This window comes from Xiphophorus couchianus, chromosome 19 (assembly GCF_001444195.1).
Source record: "Xiphophorus couchianus chromosome 19, X_couchianus-1.0, whole genome shotgun sequence".
Lineage (NCBI taxonomy): Eukaryota > Metazoa > Chordata > Actinopteri > Cyprinodontiformes > Poeciliidae > Xiphophorus > Xiphophorus couchianus.
Window position 1 is genome coordinate 18,438,744 of NC_040246.1, and position 18,632 is coordinate 18,457,375.

General features: G+C 38.0%; 2 protein-coding genes across 3 annotated transcripts in view; both read left to right on the top strand.

The window, feature by feature from the left end:
* The window catches only part of btbd7 (BTB (POZ) domain containing 7), a 28,424-nt gene extending 26,275 nt beyond the window's left edge, over positions 1–2,149 (top strand). The window contains exon 11 of the mRNA XM_028000081.1: positions 487–2,149. Within this exon, the coding sequence (XP_027855882.1) occupies positions 487–1,239 (753 nt within the window). The 3' untranslated portion in view covers positions 1,240–2,149. The remainder of the gene's footprint in view (positions 1–486) is intronic.
* Positions 2,150–9,904: 7,755 nt separating this feature from the next.
* Positions 9,905–18,632, top strand: part of itpk1b (inositol-tetrakisphosphate 1-kinase b) — a 41,198-nt gene continuing 32,470 nt past the window's right edge. The window contains exons 1-3 of one of the 2 annotated variants that reach the window (XM_028000106.1): positions 9,905–10,132; positions 10,517–10,682; positions 15,636–15,660. In XM_028000106.1, coding sequence (XP_027855907.1) covers positions 10,588–10,682; positions 15,636–15,660 — 120 coding nt within the window. In that variant the 5' untranslated portion in view covers positions 9,905–10,132; positions 10,517–10,587. The remainder of the gene's footprint in view (positions 10,133–10,516; positions 10,683–15,635; positions 15,661–18,632) is intronic. The other variant, XM_028000107.1, reaches the window with a different exon arrangement.

An 18,632-nucleotide genomic window follows, 5' to 3' on the forward strand; every position in this document is an offset into this window, starting at 1 on the left:
ATGATGTAAAATGCATATATGATGTAAAATGCATATATTTTCTACAGTTTTGGCTTGATTACAGCTCTGACTGTGTTCTTTCAGAAAATGTTTTATTTAGTTTGTATTCTCCAGTTAACAATTAATCAATTCCTAAACTAGTCGACAATTATTTCAATAATCGATTAATCATGATTAATTGTTTCAGCCCTAATTTTGGGACACATTTTCTTTATCTTAAATGCAAAATGTATATATTTTGTACAGTTTTAACTTAATTACTGCTCTGACTTTGTTGTTCTTTCACTGACTGGCCTTTGTTTAAAGCCTGTATTCTCCCTTTAATCAATGACTATATTAGTTGACCATTTTTTCATTATTTGATTAATCATTGATGAATCCAGTTAATCGTTTCTGTCCTAGCGTGAAGCCTCTTGCTTTTACATCTTGTGCTCCAGTTGAGAAGTTTCCTTCGATCTGTTCATGTTGTGTCTGCTTCCTGATCAGATGGGGGTGGAGCCGATGATGAGGGAGTTCATGCCGGACATCGCGCTCGGCGTCTCGGTCATGTCTCTGAGGGAGCAGCACATGGCCGACATGGATGGCGAAGGCCCTCACAGCCCCATGGGCCCTTCAGGCCACCACCTGCCCTGCTCTGCTGCGCGCCTCAGCCACGGTTACGGCCCTGGACACGGCCACTCCTGCAAGAGGCACGCTCCAGAACCCAAGCTGGAGGCCCAAGCGGAGTTCCCCGACCTGTACGACTTCTCCTGCAGACCCGTGACCCCGACCTCCGCCCATCCTCTGCCCGCTTTCGCAGGACCGGATCTCTACAGCCACAGCTGCACGCAGTCCAGCTCCTACCCCCCTCCTTACGTTTCTAACTGCCAGAGCCACGGCCACCTGCAGGGACGGACCGCCCCGGACCCGCTGCGACTGGACGTCCTCAGCTTAAAATCCCAGAGACACGACGGCGTCCTCTCCAGTCCGTCTGGACCGCAGCCAAGGGCGGGTCCGTTCCCGAAGGGGCGGCCAAATGAGACGGACCTCACCCACGGTTTGGGTCATCTACGCTCCCCCAGTGGGAACATGGACTGCTACGAAGAGAGACCCAGAGACGCTCCAGAGGAGATGGTTCTGGGCGGAGATCCGTCGGGTCCGGTTCCGCTCCAGCAGTCTCACAGTGTAGGCGAAGAACTCCTCAGAGACCGCAGATCGCCCAGCAAACCGGACTACCCCTATAAGAAATCTGCACTTTAACCCCAGTTCAGGAGCCGGGGTTGAGTTGAAGGGAAAAGGGAAAAATGCGATGAGCACTAAGTGTGTGTGTGTGCGTGTGTGGGTGTGTGGGTGTGTGTGTACAAGAGTCAGAGAAAAGGGTTGTAGCTAGAGCTGGGCGATTGCTTTTCATTTTTACCACTTTTATTTCAAAATACGCATTTTCTGTCATCGGAATAAAAAAAATCAGAATCTGGTCCTAATATTTTGTTGTAGAGTTGATCTGAATTCAAAATCTAAATAAATAGAAGCTGTAAAACACGCTCGTCAAACAAGATGGTGGCCTGGGGCGTGCTAACATCTAAACTATGGAAACCCAACAAGCACATTGGTAATAAAAATCAAATAATTTTCCAAAAATTAAATCTTCAAAAGCGTAATAAATTAATCGCCCAGCTCTAGCTGTAGCTGCTTCTGTCCTACCTCTACAGCGCTGCGCTCTCATCACACAGAGTTTAGACAGGAAGCCGCTCTGCTCCCGGCTTCATGCGGATTTCCGCAAATATTCTCTCGATTTTGGTCAGCTTGAGGTCTGCAGGAGACGCACCGATCAGCGGAAACATTTAATCTGAGTTTATGAGCCAGAGTAACAGCAGCACACGGACTCGGAGGAAGTGATGCAACAAAACGTAGAGTTAGAACATAGATCCGCTCTGCTGGTTTCTCCTTCATGTAGCATTTCTGACGACACGTCCTCACCCCGATCATCTCTGACAGGAAGTACACTGCAAAAACACAACATCTCACCAAGTAATTTTTGGTCTAGTTTTTACTGCAAATATCTTAGTACACTTGCAATGAGACACAAACTAACTTACAAATAACCTTTCGGCAAGATATATGAGCTTATTTAAGCTAATAATTTATTAACATCAATTTTAGAAAGTACTTGATCCATTGGGAGATTATTTATAAGATAAGATAAGATTTATTTGTCATTGTCATCAACAGATTACAACAAGATTGAGATTTGCTCGACTCGAGTTAAGATGCAGGTTATGTGTATATACATAATATACAAAGATAAAGAAATAAATAGTACAAAATGAGAAATAAATAGACATCAGAAGATGGTTGCAGCGCCTGGAGGTGTCGCAACAGAATTTACATTTTTAACAAAGTGGTGTCAAGAGCAGAAGTTCTTATGCCTTTGAATTTAGTGCCATGATTGCCATCGGGTAAAAACTGTTTTTTAGGCGATTTGTCCTGGTTTTTATTGCTCTGTATCTCTTGCCTGATGGCAGCAGCTGGAAGAGACCATGGCCAGGGTGTGAAGAGTCATTTAAAATGTCCAAAACTTTCTTGTGGAGCCTGGAAGTGTAAATCTGTTCCATAGTGGGGAGGGGGCAGCCTATGGTTCTCTCTGCTGCCCTAACAACCCTCTGGAGCGCCTTCTTGTCCGCGGATGTGCTGCTGCCGTACCAGACACACAGACCGTACGTGAGCACACTCTCTATGGAGCAGTGATAGAAGGCCTGCAGCAGGTCTGAGGGGAGACGGTTCTTCTTGAGTATTCTCAGAAAGTACAGTCTCTGCTGTGCCTTCTTCAACAGCTCCTTGGTGTTGGTGCTCCAGGTTAGCTTGTCCTCCATCTCCATGCCCAGAAACCTGAACACTGGGACCCTCTCCACACAGGTCCCACTGATGGTGAGAGGCTGGATGTCCATTTTGTTCTTCCTGAAGTTGATCACCAGCTCCTTTGTTTTGGAGGTGTTGAGGAGCAGGTTATTGACTTTGCACCACTCTGACAGCCGCTTCACCTCATCCCTGTACTCCAGCTCCCCCTTCTCGCCTGAGATGAGACCAATAACAGTCGTGTCATCTGCAAACTTTATGATCTTGTTGCTGAGGTGGTTGGAGACACAGTCATGAGTGTAGAGGGTGTAGAGAAGTGGGCTGAGCACGCAACCCTGTGGTGATCCGGTGTTCAGGCTCAGAGCAGTGGAGGTGTGGGCGCCCAGTCTGACCCTCTGGGAGCGACCTGTTAGAAAGTCCAGGATCCAACTGCAGGTGGCTGATGGGAGCCCACGGTTTGCTAGCTTGGACACCAGACATTTTTCCAATGTTTTAAGTGGAACAAGTGGGAATTTTGATAAGTTTATACTACCACTCACTCCTTTTTAAACATATTACAAAAATGATGACATTATGCTTCATGCTGTGTTTTTTTTGTACTTACTCAAAAACTAAACAAAAAAATAATAATCTGCCACTGAAATTTGTTCTTTTGATTCAATTTAAAAATACTTAATTGATGCAAAAAGGGAAATTAAATGTTGTAACTCATTAATTCAAATTAAAAGCATTGATCTACTCCAATCTGAACGCCGCAACAATAACTCTATATCTTGCTAAAAAGTTAGAAGTTAGTTTTGTCTTTTTTCAATCGGATTAAGATTCACTAGATAAAAAATACTTTGTAATATTTTGTGTTTTTTGAGTGTAGCTCATTAGTAATGAGTGACAAAAGTGAAGAAAGGAACATCTGCTTGCTGTGATTATCGTTTTTGCAGCAAACAAAACTGTAGGAACCTTCTGTCAATCAGAGAGGCTTATCGGAACTCTTTAGCCAATCAGAGAGGCTTATTGGAACCTTTTAGCCAATCAGAAGCAAGTCAGGTGTTTTGAAATCTCTGTGCTACAAATCAGAGTCGGAGGTGTTGTCTAGCATCAAGTAACCACATTTAAAGCCTTAACAAGCGCTTCAAACGTCATTTATTCACATAAAAACATTTTCAGTCTTTCACTTTGACTCTCTAGGTTTGATTTATTCATTTCTGCATTTTCCTCTCACATTTCAAAAAAAATAAAAAAAGTCCAAATGTACATATCAGGACTTTTGCAAACCTCATTAGCACAGGATGCACATGCAGTGTTGATAACTGTTAAATATGTAGTTGGAGACCGGCTGCAGCTGTAGCTCCGTACTTCTCGTTTCTTACAGAAAGACGGCAAACAAAAAAACCTGCATCTCAAACTGAAATGTAACCGATGGTAACGCAAAGTCGGCCCGTGCTGGCTCAGGTCTCCAACGAGGAATTGTGTATATATTGATTTGAGTCCAAAACATTCAGATCGCTTGTGGTTTTTTTAATAGTTTGTCACATTTTGGTGGTTGTTGAAGGTCTGTGTGTTTTTACTGTAGTGAAGAACACTGTGTGCTCGTCTTTGTCATAAAACTCTCACTGAGAATGTGTGCTATAAAACAAAAAGATTGTGTTTAGGATGTTTTTCATAAATGTTATGCATTAAGGACATTTATTTTTAGCTGTAGATGATGTGAGGATGTTTCCTCTCTGCTTTGCATTGATAGAACTGCCAAGCAGAAAAGTATTTTCTTTTTTTTTTCTCCAGCAAGTTGCTTCATGGGGAAAAAATGCAAAACTCCAGATTCTTCCCCGTCTTCATGTTTGGTAGCTTTTAATAATTATTTTTCCAGGCCAGTGTTCCACTGAGTCCCAGGCGTTTTGCTCTGTGCTGTAGAGGAGTCGGTGCCTTTTATTGGAGGAGTGACTTTGATGTCTATGCAAGCTCTTTTCTACCAGCTAACCAGCATGCATCAGATAGTAATTTGAAAACCCATGTAGCTCGTTTTGTGTACAGTGTTATTTAGCAGCTTTTTAAAAAGAAAAATAACGAAAAAATCAACCATCGGATGGATGTGTGTTGAACTTTAACAAGTACATTGTACTTGTATGCTACCGTTAGATACCTTGTTTGTAGATTTATAAGTTGCATTTAGTTTCACTGAATCTATTTTTCTACTGTTGCCTCAGAAGGTGCATCACAGTGGTCAACTTCTCAAAATAAACACTTTAATATGACTGGGCTGTTTTTTTGTTCTTGTTTCACCATTAAAATGTTATGTCAAAGGAAATGATCATATCTGGAAAAACATAGAAAAAAATTACCTACAGAAATGCAAGTTCTGGGTTACTGTCATTTTTCAGGTACAGTTCTGCTTCACCTTTAATCTTTTTACAAATAATTTCATACTTTTGTCAAATATCCTCTATGTGAGCAGGTTTTCTACTGTTCCTTGAACAGGCTAGGATAGGTTTATGGCCTATAAAAAACATGTTAAATACATGTTTTGCACAAAATCATTCTTAAATAATAAGATTTTAATCTTCTAAAGTGCTGTTTTAGGGCATTTTGTCTCTTTAAATCTAATTAAGCAGCTTCTGGCCACTCCCCCCAACTCAGCGTTTACACTAGCACATGAAAATGGCTACAGGGATCCTAATTGTACAACCTTATCCGGATGGTAAGTCAATAACAAAGCCCTTGTCTTTTCCAGCAGTGATTATTAATCTATATAGCCCATAAAGTGGCAACACCAGCTAGCCAAAAGCGCTGGAACTCAGTTTGGGTTGCTAGGTAACGGGCTGGGCTATGCTAGGGTTGCTAGGTAACGGCGCAGTCCGCTTCCATTGTGATTTAACATTAGGGAAGGTTTTGAAACGGCTCATTTTATAAACAAAAAGAAAACTTTTTGTCAAAACTGGGTGATGACGCATTTTTCCGACTTTTACGTCATTGGCTTCTACATTAAAGGAAGTCAGACTGGATGTAAACGAGGGTTTAAGGGACCTTAAATAATTATAAATAATCCAAGCAGTCTTTCCTACAGAAACAGCAGTCGATGCTCCTCAAAAAGCTGTTTCATTAGCTTTGTTTTCTTTTTATTAGCTTCGATCGTCTTGTTATGAACTTGTGACGATTTTGGTTGAATAAACTACAAATTATATGCACCCACAGCCTGTAGTTCGCCTAATATTCGAGGTTTAAACAAGCAAAATGTTGAGTAATCGTGAGAGGGTAAAAAATGTGGGGATTTCTTAATTTATTGTAACAAATTTCTATAAATTTAATTCATCAGTACTGTTCCATCCATCCATCCATTTTCTGTTCACCCTTGTCCCTAATGGGGTCGGGAGGGTTGCTGGTGCCCATCTCCAGCTACGTTCCGGGCGAGAGGCGGGGTACACCCTGGACAGGTCGCCAGTCTGTCGCAGGGCATCATCAGTACTGTTGAAATTTATAAAATATCCACATCCTTCTTAAAGTAACAGTAACACCATTATATTAAGGAGAACATGCATGCAGAGCAAATTCTTTCTTTGCAGTTTATGCAAGAGTTGAGAGCGCAGAGCAGCTTCTTGTCTCAGCTTGTCTGATCGCTGCAGGGTCTGAAGCTCCTGCAGATGTGTCCGCATCTCCCTCACCATCTCTGCACTCCCTGCAGCCTGCTCTCTGCTCTATTGTTTTGGCCTTTAACAAGACTCTGCACTTCCTCGTTAGTTTGTTTGCAAGAGGAATTCCTGTTTTCAGCTTCCTGTGGAACATAAAAACACCTGATGAAACATCGACTCAAACACTCAACAGTGATCATATCCATCTGAAGAGCTTTTTCTAGTCTGATTATTACCCTGAGGAATAGGAGGTACAAGATGACAAAAGCAAGTTATCTCGGCTCACAGCTCCACCTGGTGGCAAGCTGGGGTATAGAAGTTAATGTTATGTATTAAATAGGAATGATGTCAGTTTGCTTCTTTGCCAGTTTACATTAAATCTGCAGTATGCAACTTTTGTAAAAAAAAATTTATAAATAAAATAAAATAAATAATCAAATAAATAAAAAGGATGATCTGCCTTCTCTCAGTGCTAACTAGAAACAACCAATCAGAGCCAGGAGGCGGGTCTTAACGCTTGTCTCTGCTTTTCCCTATCAACAAATCTTGTTTTGAACGCTAATACTAGTTAGTATAGCTAACGCTGATGGCGGATAAACGGTTTTCTTGTAACCATAAGTTGTTTCTCCGCCATTAGCGTATTTAGCAGTGTGACATTGATTGACAGCGTTAAGCCCCTCCTCCTGGTTCTAATTGGTTGCTTTTGACTATTTTTCAGACAACTCAATCTTTTCACAGATTATCTGTCACTTAATAAACTCTCACCACATGGTGACAGTTTTGACAAATATGTTTAAAAAATACTTTTTATAAAAGTTAAAACTGCACCTTTAAGGCTGCTGTATGTAACTTTTACAAAAATATGTTGGTTTTTTACATGTCTATTAAAACTGTCACCATCTTGTGACAGATTGTTAAGGGACAGATACGCTGTGAAAAGATTGAGTAGTTTAAAGAAATGCCCCGTTTCCAGTCAAAAACAACCAATCAGAATAAGGAGGAGGGTCTTAGTGCTGTCAATCATGCCTGTGTACATGCTGCTGAATGTGCTAATAGCATAGCAAGAACTCACTGTTCCAGGAAAACCATTTATTGGTTATTAGCTTGCATTAGCAGTTGTTGCAGGCTACGTTGTGGTGAACCAGCTGTGGTGTAGCAGAGAGCTAGTGGAGGGTACACAAGAGTGATTGACAGCGCTAATACCCTGATCCTGGCTCTGATTGGTTGTTTCTGACTGAGTGGTGCATTTCTGCAGTTAATACTGGGAAAAAGTAGAGGAGTTAAAAAAATTTTTAATCTGTCCTATACGATCATGAGACAGTGATAATTTCAACAAATATGTGAAAAACATGTTTTATAAAAGTTAAATAGTGCAGCTTTAAGTCATGGATATATACAGCATGTTTAAAACAACTGAAGCTAACATAATTATTGACTGTGCTATAAAATGACACTATGTGCCTAAAATATTTAATTATTGAATCAGATCAGGTTTATGGGTGTTGGTTCCAACATAATAAAAAAAGGAACATAATTACTCAAAAATCAATCAATCAATCAATCAATCAATCAATCAATCAATCAATCACTTTATTTTGGTAAATTGTCCACATTAAACACAGAAAACAACAAAGAAGAAAATAAAACAACAATAAACAAACCCATAATTTACCAAAAAAGGAACAGGCTGAAGCCAAGCTTATTCTTGCTTACCCTATTTTTATACCTAATAACCAAGTTATCTTCACAATACACATATAAATCTACATAACAGCGCAAGATTTGATCATTTTACATTTTAAAGCTCTTCCTTTGATTCTTCTTTTAGAAACTCTAACAACCCATAAACCTGCAGATCTGCAGATTTCTGATTACCTGTGAAAGAGTTTTACCAGTGAGGAGATTTTTAAAACTATTCAGTACTTTACTGTCTCTTTACTGTACAAGAGACAGTAAAGGGAAGACAGGATTGCAGAAATACGGATTCCCCTTCTTACTTCTCATTATTACTCTCACTGCCTGCAGTGCTTTGAAGAAGCAGGAGAATTTTTTTTCAGATTTTTGGTGCAATGTTCTGTAAAACAAAAAATGACAAAAATCCACAGTTGAACTAAGAATGTGCAGTTAAACGAAGGAACTAAAATTAGATTCAAAAATCTTCTGTCTTGTTTAATGTGAAAAAGCAGAAACTTTACACTGCATAATTAATTTTAACCTATTTTATTAATAAACTGGACTTCACTGCATCTTACAATGAATGCAATGGACTTTTAATCTTTCTACAAATTTGGTTTAAATTTTCTGTTTTTTCTTTTTTGGTGCCTTGAAATTGTATTCTGAAAATAAACTAAATTGTACTAAACATAACGTAAACTATAAACTATTTGGGTATAACTTACAAGTTAAAGAATAAGAGGAAGCAAATGCCGTTTATACTTAAAAAAAACACATATTTTTAGTGTGGTACGTAGAAAGATTTGGTTAAATTAAATCTAAAGCTAAACGTTTTTATCTATTCTATTTATTTCAAAACATCGCCAATGACCCAGTTTTCCAGCAGGTGGCGTTATTGTTCCATAACAGCTCTTTAAGGTTATCCGCTATGTTCCACAATCGCTTTTACTGAGTCGCATCTACATGTTTAACAGATAACTTTCTCCGTTTGTTTGTTTACGTCCTGTTTAAGTTTTCGAAAAGCAGATAAACCAAAACATATCGACCTTATAATGGGAGTTTTGGGGGTATATTTTTATTATATGGCATAAGTATGTTGACAAGATAAAGAGAAAGGTAACCATTACAGTACAGGCAGATTATGTGAACTCAGATCGACCTGATAGAGGTTTTATTTCTGAGCTGTCAGTAAACGCAGCAGAAGGTCCCAGTTTTTTTTTTCCACCCAAAAAGTTTACACAAATAAAAGTAGCACCACTTCAATATGTTTTTACTCAAGTAAAAATAAAAAGCAGCCGTCCAAGAAATTACTCAAGAGTAAAAAAGTATTTGGCGAAAAGTCTACTGAAGTATTGAGTAGATCATGTTTTTTAATCTTACATAATCGCTGGAGTTTGACACCTGTGATTCATTCAGTGGGTAGAAAATCCAGAAATTTTACTCAAGAAATACTTCATAATAAAATTACTCTACTAAAAGTAAAAAGTACAGTGTAGTAAAAATACTCGTGAGAAAAACAAAAGTTACTCAAGTAAATGTAACTGAGTAAATTGTAACTAGTTACTATCCAACTCTGCTTTTATGGATATTAAGCTTGGCAAAAAAAAATAATTAAAAAATAAAAATAAGACCAGGTTGGAGTTAGAAATATGACAGAGGAGTCTTTCTATCTATGAAACCAAACAAAACATTTTCAAACTAAAGAAGGGAATCTGGTTTGATTTTATTGGAGCAGGAGGACCCGGGGTGTGTGCGGTCAGCTCCCAGGATTTTGTCATTTCCGTGCCGTCAGTGAAGGCAGCAGCAGGACCCAGGGTGTGTGCAGTGAGTCAAGCTGACAGAGGGACACAGGGAGAGGGAAACACGGGGAACATCTGTGCCTGGTTCCGCCGTGTCCGTCTTCGGTCTCCTCGGGTCTCTCTGCGGTGGTCGGACCGGATCATGGACCGGTCTCTGAGCTAGTTCCCGAGGAAAACACGGACCGACCCCCGGAGCTAAACCTGCAGGTTGGTTAGCGGTGCGGTCCTCCCTAACTGGTCTAGTCAGTTAGTTTATCCGCTGGTTAGCAGCTGGCTGTCGGCTGTGTGATCTTCTCACGCAGCGAGGATGAGCATCTGAGGTTCGGATAAGCGGGTTTCAGCGTGGGGCAGCAGCTAGCTAAAGTTAGCTTCTCAGAGTCACAACAGCTAGCCTGCTAGCGTTAGCCGTTAGCAGCGGAGGGAATGAGCGTGCGCGCGCGCGTGTCCAGACACCCAGCATATAAAAGCAGAAAGCTCCTCCTGCGTGGGTCAGGAGTGTTAGGTCCACTCCTCCCGGGACTGACTGTTGGTGGTTATCCCCGCCCGTGTGGTTGGTTGGCTGGCCGCTGACTTCCTGCCCCGTCCCCGCAGGTGGAGCCTCCATCATCTTCACCATCATCTCCGCCAGTTCCGCCCAGAGGAGCCCGAGCAGCGCAGCCAGGATGCAGACCTTCCTGAGGGGTCGCCGGGTGGGATACTGGCTCAGCGAGAAGAAGATGAAGAAGCTGAACTTCCAGGCCTTCGCGGATCTCTGCAGGTTGGTGGTTCTGTTGGGATGGTTTGGGTCTGATACCGGGTGGTGGGGCAGGAGGTTGGAACCAACTGAAGAGTCTGGAAATGTTCTGGTTCCTCTCAGCTTCACACATGGTGGCATTTCATTTTTTTATACTTTTTTTGCAGTGTTTTTTATTATTATTAATGTATTAATTTTTTTACACCTGGTGGAATTTTATTAAATTAATTATCTTTATTTTTTATTTTTAAATGTACTGATTTTTTTTTATATATATACAATTATTTTTACACAGTGCTGTTAATTAATATTTTACAAGCATTTTATTTTATTTTTTTATCCACAGTGTCATTTTATTAATTTATTTTACACTTTTTATTTTAGTTTTATTTTATTTATTTTTTACAGATTTTAGCACCTTATTTAACTACATGTTTTATTTATTTCTTACACATGGTGTGTTTATTTAGTTTTATTTTTCTTACACCTCATATTTTATTTTCATTTTTCAATTATTTTTTATTTTTTTGCATAGTGGTGTTTTATTTATTAAATATTTTTTACAGGTGGAAGTTTTGTTTATCTAGTTTCATACTTTTTGACGATTTATTTTAAATTTTATTTATTTATCGTATAAATAAATGAATGTTGTTTATTTTTCTTTACACACTGTGGTGTTTCAAACTTTCAGCTGCCACCAAAGCAAACTAATTCCAAGAATAACCCCAAACCTTTTGCTTTTCTGGCCTCTCTTACATTCAACCTATAACTTTTTCTTTAATTTCCACTCTTGTGAAGTTGCATTTTAATGCTTTTCCATCTAAATGGCTGCAGATTGAAATCAGTCCTGACTCCATGAGGAAATCCTCACTCTTTATTTTCCGTTTAATCTCTCCCAAAGCTTCTCTGTCTTCTCTCTGGTTCTTCTGTTACACGTCTCTGATTTGTGAACAGTTCCAACGTTGCAGCTTGGAGTTAAATCCATTATTTAAACTGCAGTATTTTGAAAGTCAGAAGGTAATATCCAGAGGGAAGCAACAGGAGGGGAGTTTCTTGTCGAGGCTGGATTCCTGTGCGTTGTTAATGGACTGTATTTTTCTGGAGAGTTTCCACCAGTAACGGTGCGTTCACTGGTACAAAGAGCGCTGTGATTTTCTTGGATAAGTTCAACTGATTGTCAGTTGGAATAAAGAAGGGCAGTGCAATGCCTCCATTATCTCCTGTCACAAACATGGCTGAAGGGCTTTTGCTGCATATCTGAGCTGCGGGATTCCTAAAAAACAAGACAGACGACGTTTCGTTTGTCATGTGAAGCGGTATTTTTCTCCGCCGGGGATGCTCCCTAAGCAGGTCGCAGGTCAGGAGTGCTGAGTGTGTTCTCACCTTTCCTGCGGTGGCGGTGTTGACCTGATTGTACCAGCTCAGATTATCTGAACGTAATCCAACAAACACAATTTTAATCTCCTCATAAACGCCCCACAAACACCTTCTGCCTTCTTCTGCCTACTCCTGCAGCCTTGAGGAGTAACTATTACATTTACCTGAGTAATTTTTTGGGAAAAATTTACTTTTAGGAGTATTTTTACTTCACTGTGTTTTTAAATTTTGGATAAATTAAAAACACAGTGTTTTTAATTTTGGATAAATTATGAAATATCACTACACACACCTGCAGTTTTATTTTGAATAAATCTGATTTAGAAAAACTGTTTCTTTTGCCTGCTTTATTTAATGCAGGCAAAATTGAGATTAATGCTACAGTTTTTATCTACTCTTCTCAGTCTGCTGCCCATAGACACAGACTGAACAATGTTAGAAATGAATCTTAGCCGGCTTTGTCTCTTTTGACCTAAAAGCCGTGTTTGAAATGTTTCTGTCACCAGTTTAACTGCCTCCTCTCATTGAAACTCTTCTTCAGGTTCTTCTCTCTGAACCGAGAAAGTTAAGCAACAACTTATCTGCAGGAGGAAGGAAATGATTTGACTGATAACAATCTGATGTGTCTGGATATCTGCAGTAGACTCAGTTTTCTTTTCGTTGTTTTTTGTTTAAATCACAGGAAGATTTTCCAGTTTTAGTCGGTCTTGTCTTGTCTTTTCTGGGTCCTGTCTGTTGCAGCTGCAGATAAATCCTGCAGGTCAGGAGCAGCTGCCTGCTTTCTGTCTGCGGTGTTCGCCGCAGATCCGACGGCCTTCGGCGCAGTCGAGTCTGAATGTTTGATTAAAATGGTTCTAATCTTGACAAGGTCGCAGAGTTCTTCTTTAACAGGGTTGATGAGATTAAACCTGGTCAAACCCGCACACGTTAAATCACGACAGCGGATGTAAACATTTAAACTTGTTTCTGTCAATAAAACACCAGATCACTGCAGGCAGTTACTAGGTACGCCATTATCCTCGCTCAAGGTTGAGGGTTGAGTAAATACAGAGTTCAGTGTTCAAGTCAATATTCCATTTATAAAATGGGAAATGTTTCCCTGCACTGCAAAAACACAAAATCTTACCAAATATTTTGGCCTAGTTTTTGACCAAATATGTTAGTGCACTTAAAATACATCAAAACCAACGTACAAGTCACTTTTCAGCAAGTTATAAGAGCTTGTTTTATGCAAATAATTCCTTAATATTGATTTTAAAAAGTGCTTGTTCTACTGGCAGATTATTTCATTTATAACAAGGGGGAAATGTCTTGTAATAAATAAAATAATCTGCCAGTACAAGCTCTTATAACTTGCTGAAAAGTGACTTGAAAGTTAGTTTTGTATTATTTTAAGTTAGTTACTTGGTAAAGTTTTATGTTTTTACAGTGTGTGTAATAAGTAATAAACCAGATCTGCAACCTGTGGCTCCTAATGACCTTTAGCTTAAAATAAGGGAAGAACAAAAGTTTAAAAATATAAATATAATTTTAAAAATGCAGTTCAGCAGTTTTTTATTGCATTTATAAATAAGAATGACACTAAAAAGTGCCAGTAATGTTCTATATCTTTCATATTTTTTTATTAAATTGAAAACTTTGTTTAAATATTTTTGTGACATGCCCATCTAAATAAAATGTTGGTTCTGCACAAATAATATATTTCCTACTTTAAATTTTAATCAAAAATTACAAATGGTCTTTTTCCAAAAACAAACAAACAAAAAAAGAACTTGTGGGTCTAAATAAGTTTTTATCAAAAATGGTTCTTTGGATGGCTGTGGAAAAGTTTTAGCCAAGTCTTCTTTGAAGAATTGTTTTAATTCAGCCATGCTGGAAAATTTTCCAGCGTTAACGCCTTTCTGTGTTGGAAAAAATAAAATTAAAAATTCACAGTTGTGGTGTTTCCCTTAATAAAAGAAACGCAATTAAAATCACACATGAGTAAGTTTACCTTGTCTCTAAAACATGAACTTCCAGCTACTTCCTGTTGTTTTCTTCTTCATAGTTTTCATCAGTAGTAACACCCAGTTGTTGGTCATGTGACTAATGTGATGTGAAAAAACACTGCATTCTAGGGCCAAAACTTTTGATCCAAAACTTTTTTTTAAAAAATTGTCATCTTTCCATTGCAATTATATGGTCAATGGAAGAAGATGCTTTCTAAACCCTTTAGCCTACTTCGTGTTGTCAGACAAGTTCTGCTTTGATGATTATTTGAATCTACAGTAACCTGGATGTGAAACTGAACTCTTCTTTTCAAAATAAAACGTGGTTAATCATGAGATACTTCATGATTTGACAACAGGGGACACATTTTTCACATGTGGCCATGTTGGTTTTAGTAAACTAAATAATCTTAATAAAACGTGTTTGATGATCTGAAACGTTTTATGTGATGGTAAAAAGCAGAAACGGAGGAAATACTTTTTCTGACGGGAGACTTTTCTCCCGGTTCCTCCAGATTTTCTCCCTCTGCCTCTTTAACAATGCATCAGAGCGAAGTGATCTCCATATCTGAGGTGGGTTGAAACTGAGGCTCCATTCATGCCACATGAAACCCGCCAGCTGCAGGATTAAATATCTGCATTGTTGCAAAGCTGTGAATGGCCACGCTGCTGTTACCATGGCGCTGTAAATCAAGCTGGACCGGCTGAGCCGTACCAAGGCTCGACCGGTTTTCAGTTCCTCTCACCTGCAAATGTGTGAGCTACGGATGCAAGTTATCGATTAATGAGTTGATATAAAGTTGATTGATAAATTACAATTAATTGATAGGCGACGATTTTCTTAAAAACTTGTTTTTTCAACAAGTAAGAGTAGCGATACTTCATAATAGAATTACTCAAGTAAAAGTAAAAGTACAGCGTAGTAAAAATACTTGTAAAAGTAAATGTTTTTCAAAAAAGTTACTCAAATGTTGAGTAAATGTAACAACTCAACTCATCTTTCTATAACGGCTAAATTTTTCACAAATAATAAAAAAACATAATTTGTCCTCTGCATCAAATACTGAAAATTCGAGTTTTCTTACCTTATTAAACATAAAATATTACAGAACAGGAACCTCATAGGTTGCCGAATAAAAAAATAAAACCTGAAAACAATAAAATATTCAAAACTCCCCGTGAATAGAGATGATTATACAGAAAGTCTGTTGTTGCTCTTGGAGGAAAGTTAAAACTCGGCTCCATGAAGTGTGTTATTAACTCGCGGCTCTCAGAATCAACCGTGCTCCGTCATTTCCTCCGCTTTTCTGTCACCACGTCTTCGTAGCAGAAAAAGTCATGTTTGAATGAAAAGTTGACGTTTTTCGTCACGTAGCGTTTTTAAAGTGGAACTTAAGGAGCTTGTTGCGTTTTTATACTTCAAATAGAACCGTATGAAGTGCAGTTTGCATCCCACACTGGACTCTGTTGTACCTGATGTACCGTTCAGTTAATAACTTTTATTGGCATCGCATGACATTGATGTTTATATGGGTGACATAATTATGGTAATAAATTATATTTGACTCGTTTTAGAATAAAACTAATGACATTTTCTTTTTCTTTTTTTCAGGAAAAGGGGAATAGAAGTCGTACAGGTACGTGATCTCTATCTTTTTGTTCAACTTTTATTTGTTTTGTATGATTTAATTGATGATTTGATTCTGCTGTGTGACGTGTAAGCAGCTCCTGATGAGGAGGAGAGTATTAATCCGTGTTAAAACATCAATTCTTCAAACTGACAGATTATCGCCACTAATATTGGTGTTGAAAGGGCTTATTCTCTTTATCTCCTACATATTCAGCAGTAATTAGATCCTGGTAAACTGATGGAAGTAAAGAATGAAGTTATGAATGATTAACTGAACACAGCAGCCAGTCTGCAGCCGAAGAGGAACCCCGACTCTTGTCTTCATTTTTTTCTTCTTGAGGGAGTTTGGAGTTTCCTACGTTGTTTTCATCCCTTCCTGAAAGTTATTTTCTTCTTCTCGCTGTTGCGATTATATAAAAGGATTCAACAAGTTCTGGGAACGGTCCCAAAGTAAGCAGTGCTTTGTTTCCGAGTCTCTTCTGGGAGACAGCGGGTCCGAAACTCGGACGATGGGAGACTGACGTTTAATCTACCTGTTGTCCACTGAATCCGTTGTCTTTACCAAAGATCTGCAACCTGCAGCTCTCCTGATCTTCCGAATGTAATAAAGAATTAACAAAAATTTAATATAAATGCTTAGCCGTTTTAAATTTTTTAATTGCATTTCTGCAAAAGAATGAAACTAAAAAGTGGCAGAAATGTTTGCAGATCTATTTTACTACTTATTAGATAGAAAACATTGTGCTTTTAAAAAAAATATTATGTAGAACTGAAGTGATTAATTAGATCAATCGTGATTAATTGATTGTTGAAATAACATCAATTGATGAAGTAATCAGTTGATGTCATTAATGGCAGTATGCAGACTCTGGTTAGTGAAAAAAGGCTGAAAGTACAACATATCCAGTGTAGCAATTAATCCAAAACTGTAAAAAATAAATATACATTTTGCTCTTAAGATAAAAAACAACTTTTGTCTATAAATATGTTTATATGTAAATATGTTTCACTCAGAATTCCTGAAGTGGGATAGTTTCAGCTTCACCTGGTTCAAACTCTGTAAAGAAAAACTCTCATTAAGAACCTTTTGCTACTGAATTATCCATCGGTAATAGAAATAAAATAGACGACAGATCAGCCCTTAGCAGAAAGAACAAATATTAGAAGTATTTTTTAGTTGCAGATGCATCTTTTGCTATAAATAATTAAGTGTTCACTAAAGAAATTCTGTTTTATTTCATTTTAGGCAATAAAATGTTATTTTTATTATTTAAAAATTGAATTTATTTGCATATTTAAATATTGTATAAAATAGGCTGAAGTGGTTAAAATTCATTTTAAAAATCGATTAATAATTAGTGAAATAATCATTAGTATTACTAAAAGAACTAAATATTTACTGTGGTGTCTTTTTTCATGACTATCTAAATAAAGCTTTGTGTTTAAATAAGGCGTGTCTTTGCCTCCATCCGTCAGGCCTGAAGATTTGTGTGTCAGAAACATTTCCTGACAGAAAGAGTTTGGGTCGCCGCCGGGTTAGCGGAGTAAGAGCAGGATGTTTACTGCAGATAAAACCCGTTTCTGTTTTGCTCATTCACGTTTCATTTGAAGCTTTAAAGACGGACGGTTTCACAGCTGCTGCGTTGACAGCCTTCAGAGGAAGCTGGTAGGAGATGATTTGTCTCTTTCAGTCTAATCAGCTGGCCTTGTCTCTGGAGAGAGACAGACCAGCTGACCCTGGCGGTGACGGCTCGACCCTGGAACAATAAGCAAACCACGGAAAAATAAATCCTTAAAGCAGCTCGTTTACCATCTTCATGTTTGGTTTTAGCCCAATAGAACATAATAAACACTGTTTATTGCTTTTAGACTGTTTTTGCTCTGCTAATGAAGAAAATAATCATCAGCAGAGTCAGAAATAAACCAAACAAACTTGACTAAATCAGGAAGGGAAACAATTGCAATTGAGATAATTTATCTCTGGGCTCTCACTTGTTAATATTAACCAGGTCTGCAACTAACATTTATTCTAGTAATCAATTATTCTGACGATTAATCAGTTTAATCTGAGTAAAAACTTTTCATTAAACCACTTAAGCTCATTCTATACTAATACTAGAAATTCTTTTAAAACATACTTTTAAAATGTATTTCTAATATTAGCATAATTTTCATTTTTTAAATAAGAAAATTAACATTTTATTGCCTAAACAACATATCATTCCTCTAGTGAATGCTTGATCATTTGTAGCATCTGCATCTACAAAAAAAAGAAATACACATTTGTAATCAATTTGTGAAAAGTTCAGCTGTTTGTTAAACTTAAACATCAACACAGTCGCTAATCTATTGACTGCTTTTGAATTAAGCAGCTAATAATTGGATAGAAATTATTTTTTTACAGAATTTGAACAAGGTGAAGCTGAAACTATACAACTTGAGGACTTCTGGGAATAGCATATTTTCAAACAAAGGTGTTTTTTAAATCTTAAATGCAAAATGTGTATATATTTAGTACAGTTTTGGCTTAATTACTGCTCTGATTATGTTGTTTTTTCATTAAGTGGTCTTTATTTGAGTCTGTGATTAATTTAGTTGACAATTATTTAAATGATTGATTAATCACAATTAATTGTTTCAGATCTACACAGATCTCCAGTTATTTTTGACTGTCTCCGTGTGTGCAGATGGTTTCAGACCTGTTCTCTGTAAAACAATTTACAGGCAAAGGTTTATTTATCTTGTTTTGTATAATTTTGGCTTAATTACTGCTCTGAGTATGTTGTCAGCAAATGGCCTTTTTGAGGCTGTATACTCCAGTTACAGATTAATCGATTACTGAATTAGATGCCAATTGATTAATCATGGTTAATCTGATTAATCGTTTCAGTCCCTGTATTATCCAGTAGGTTTTATTGCTCCGGGGTGTTGGTTGTGGGTATGGTCTCACCCTTTCTTTGCCAAATCTGGCTTCCCCGG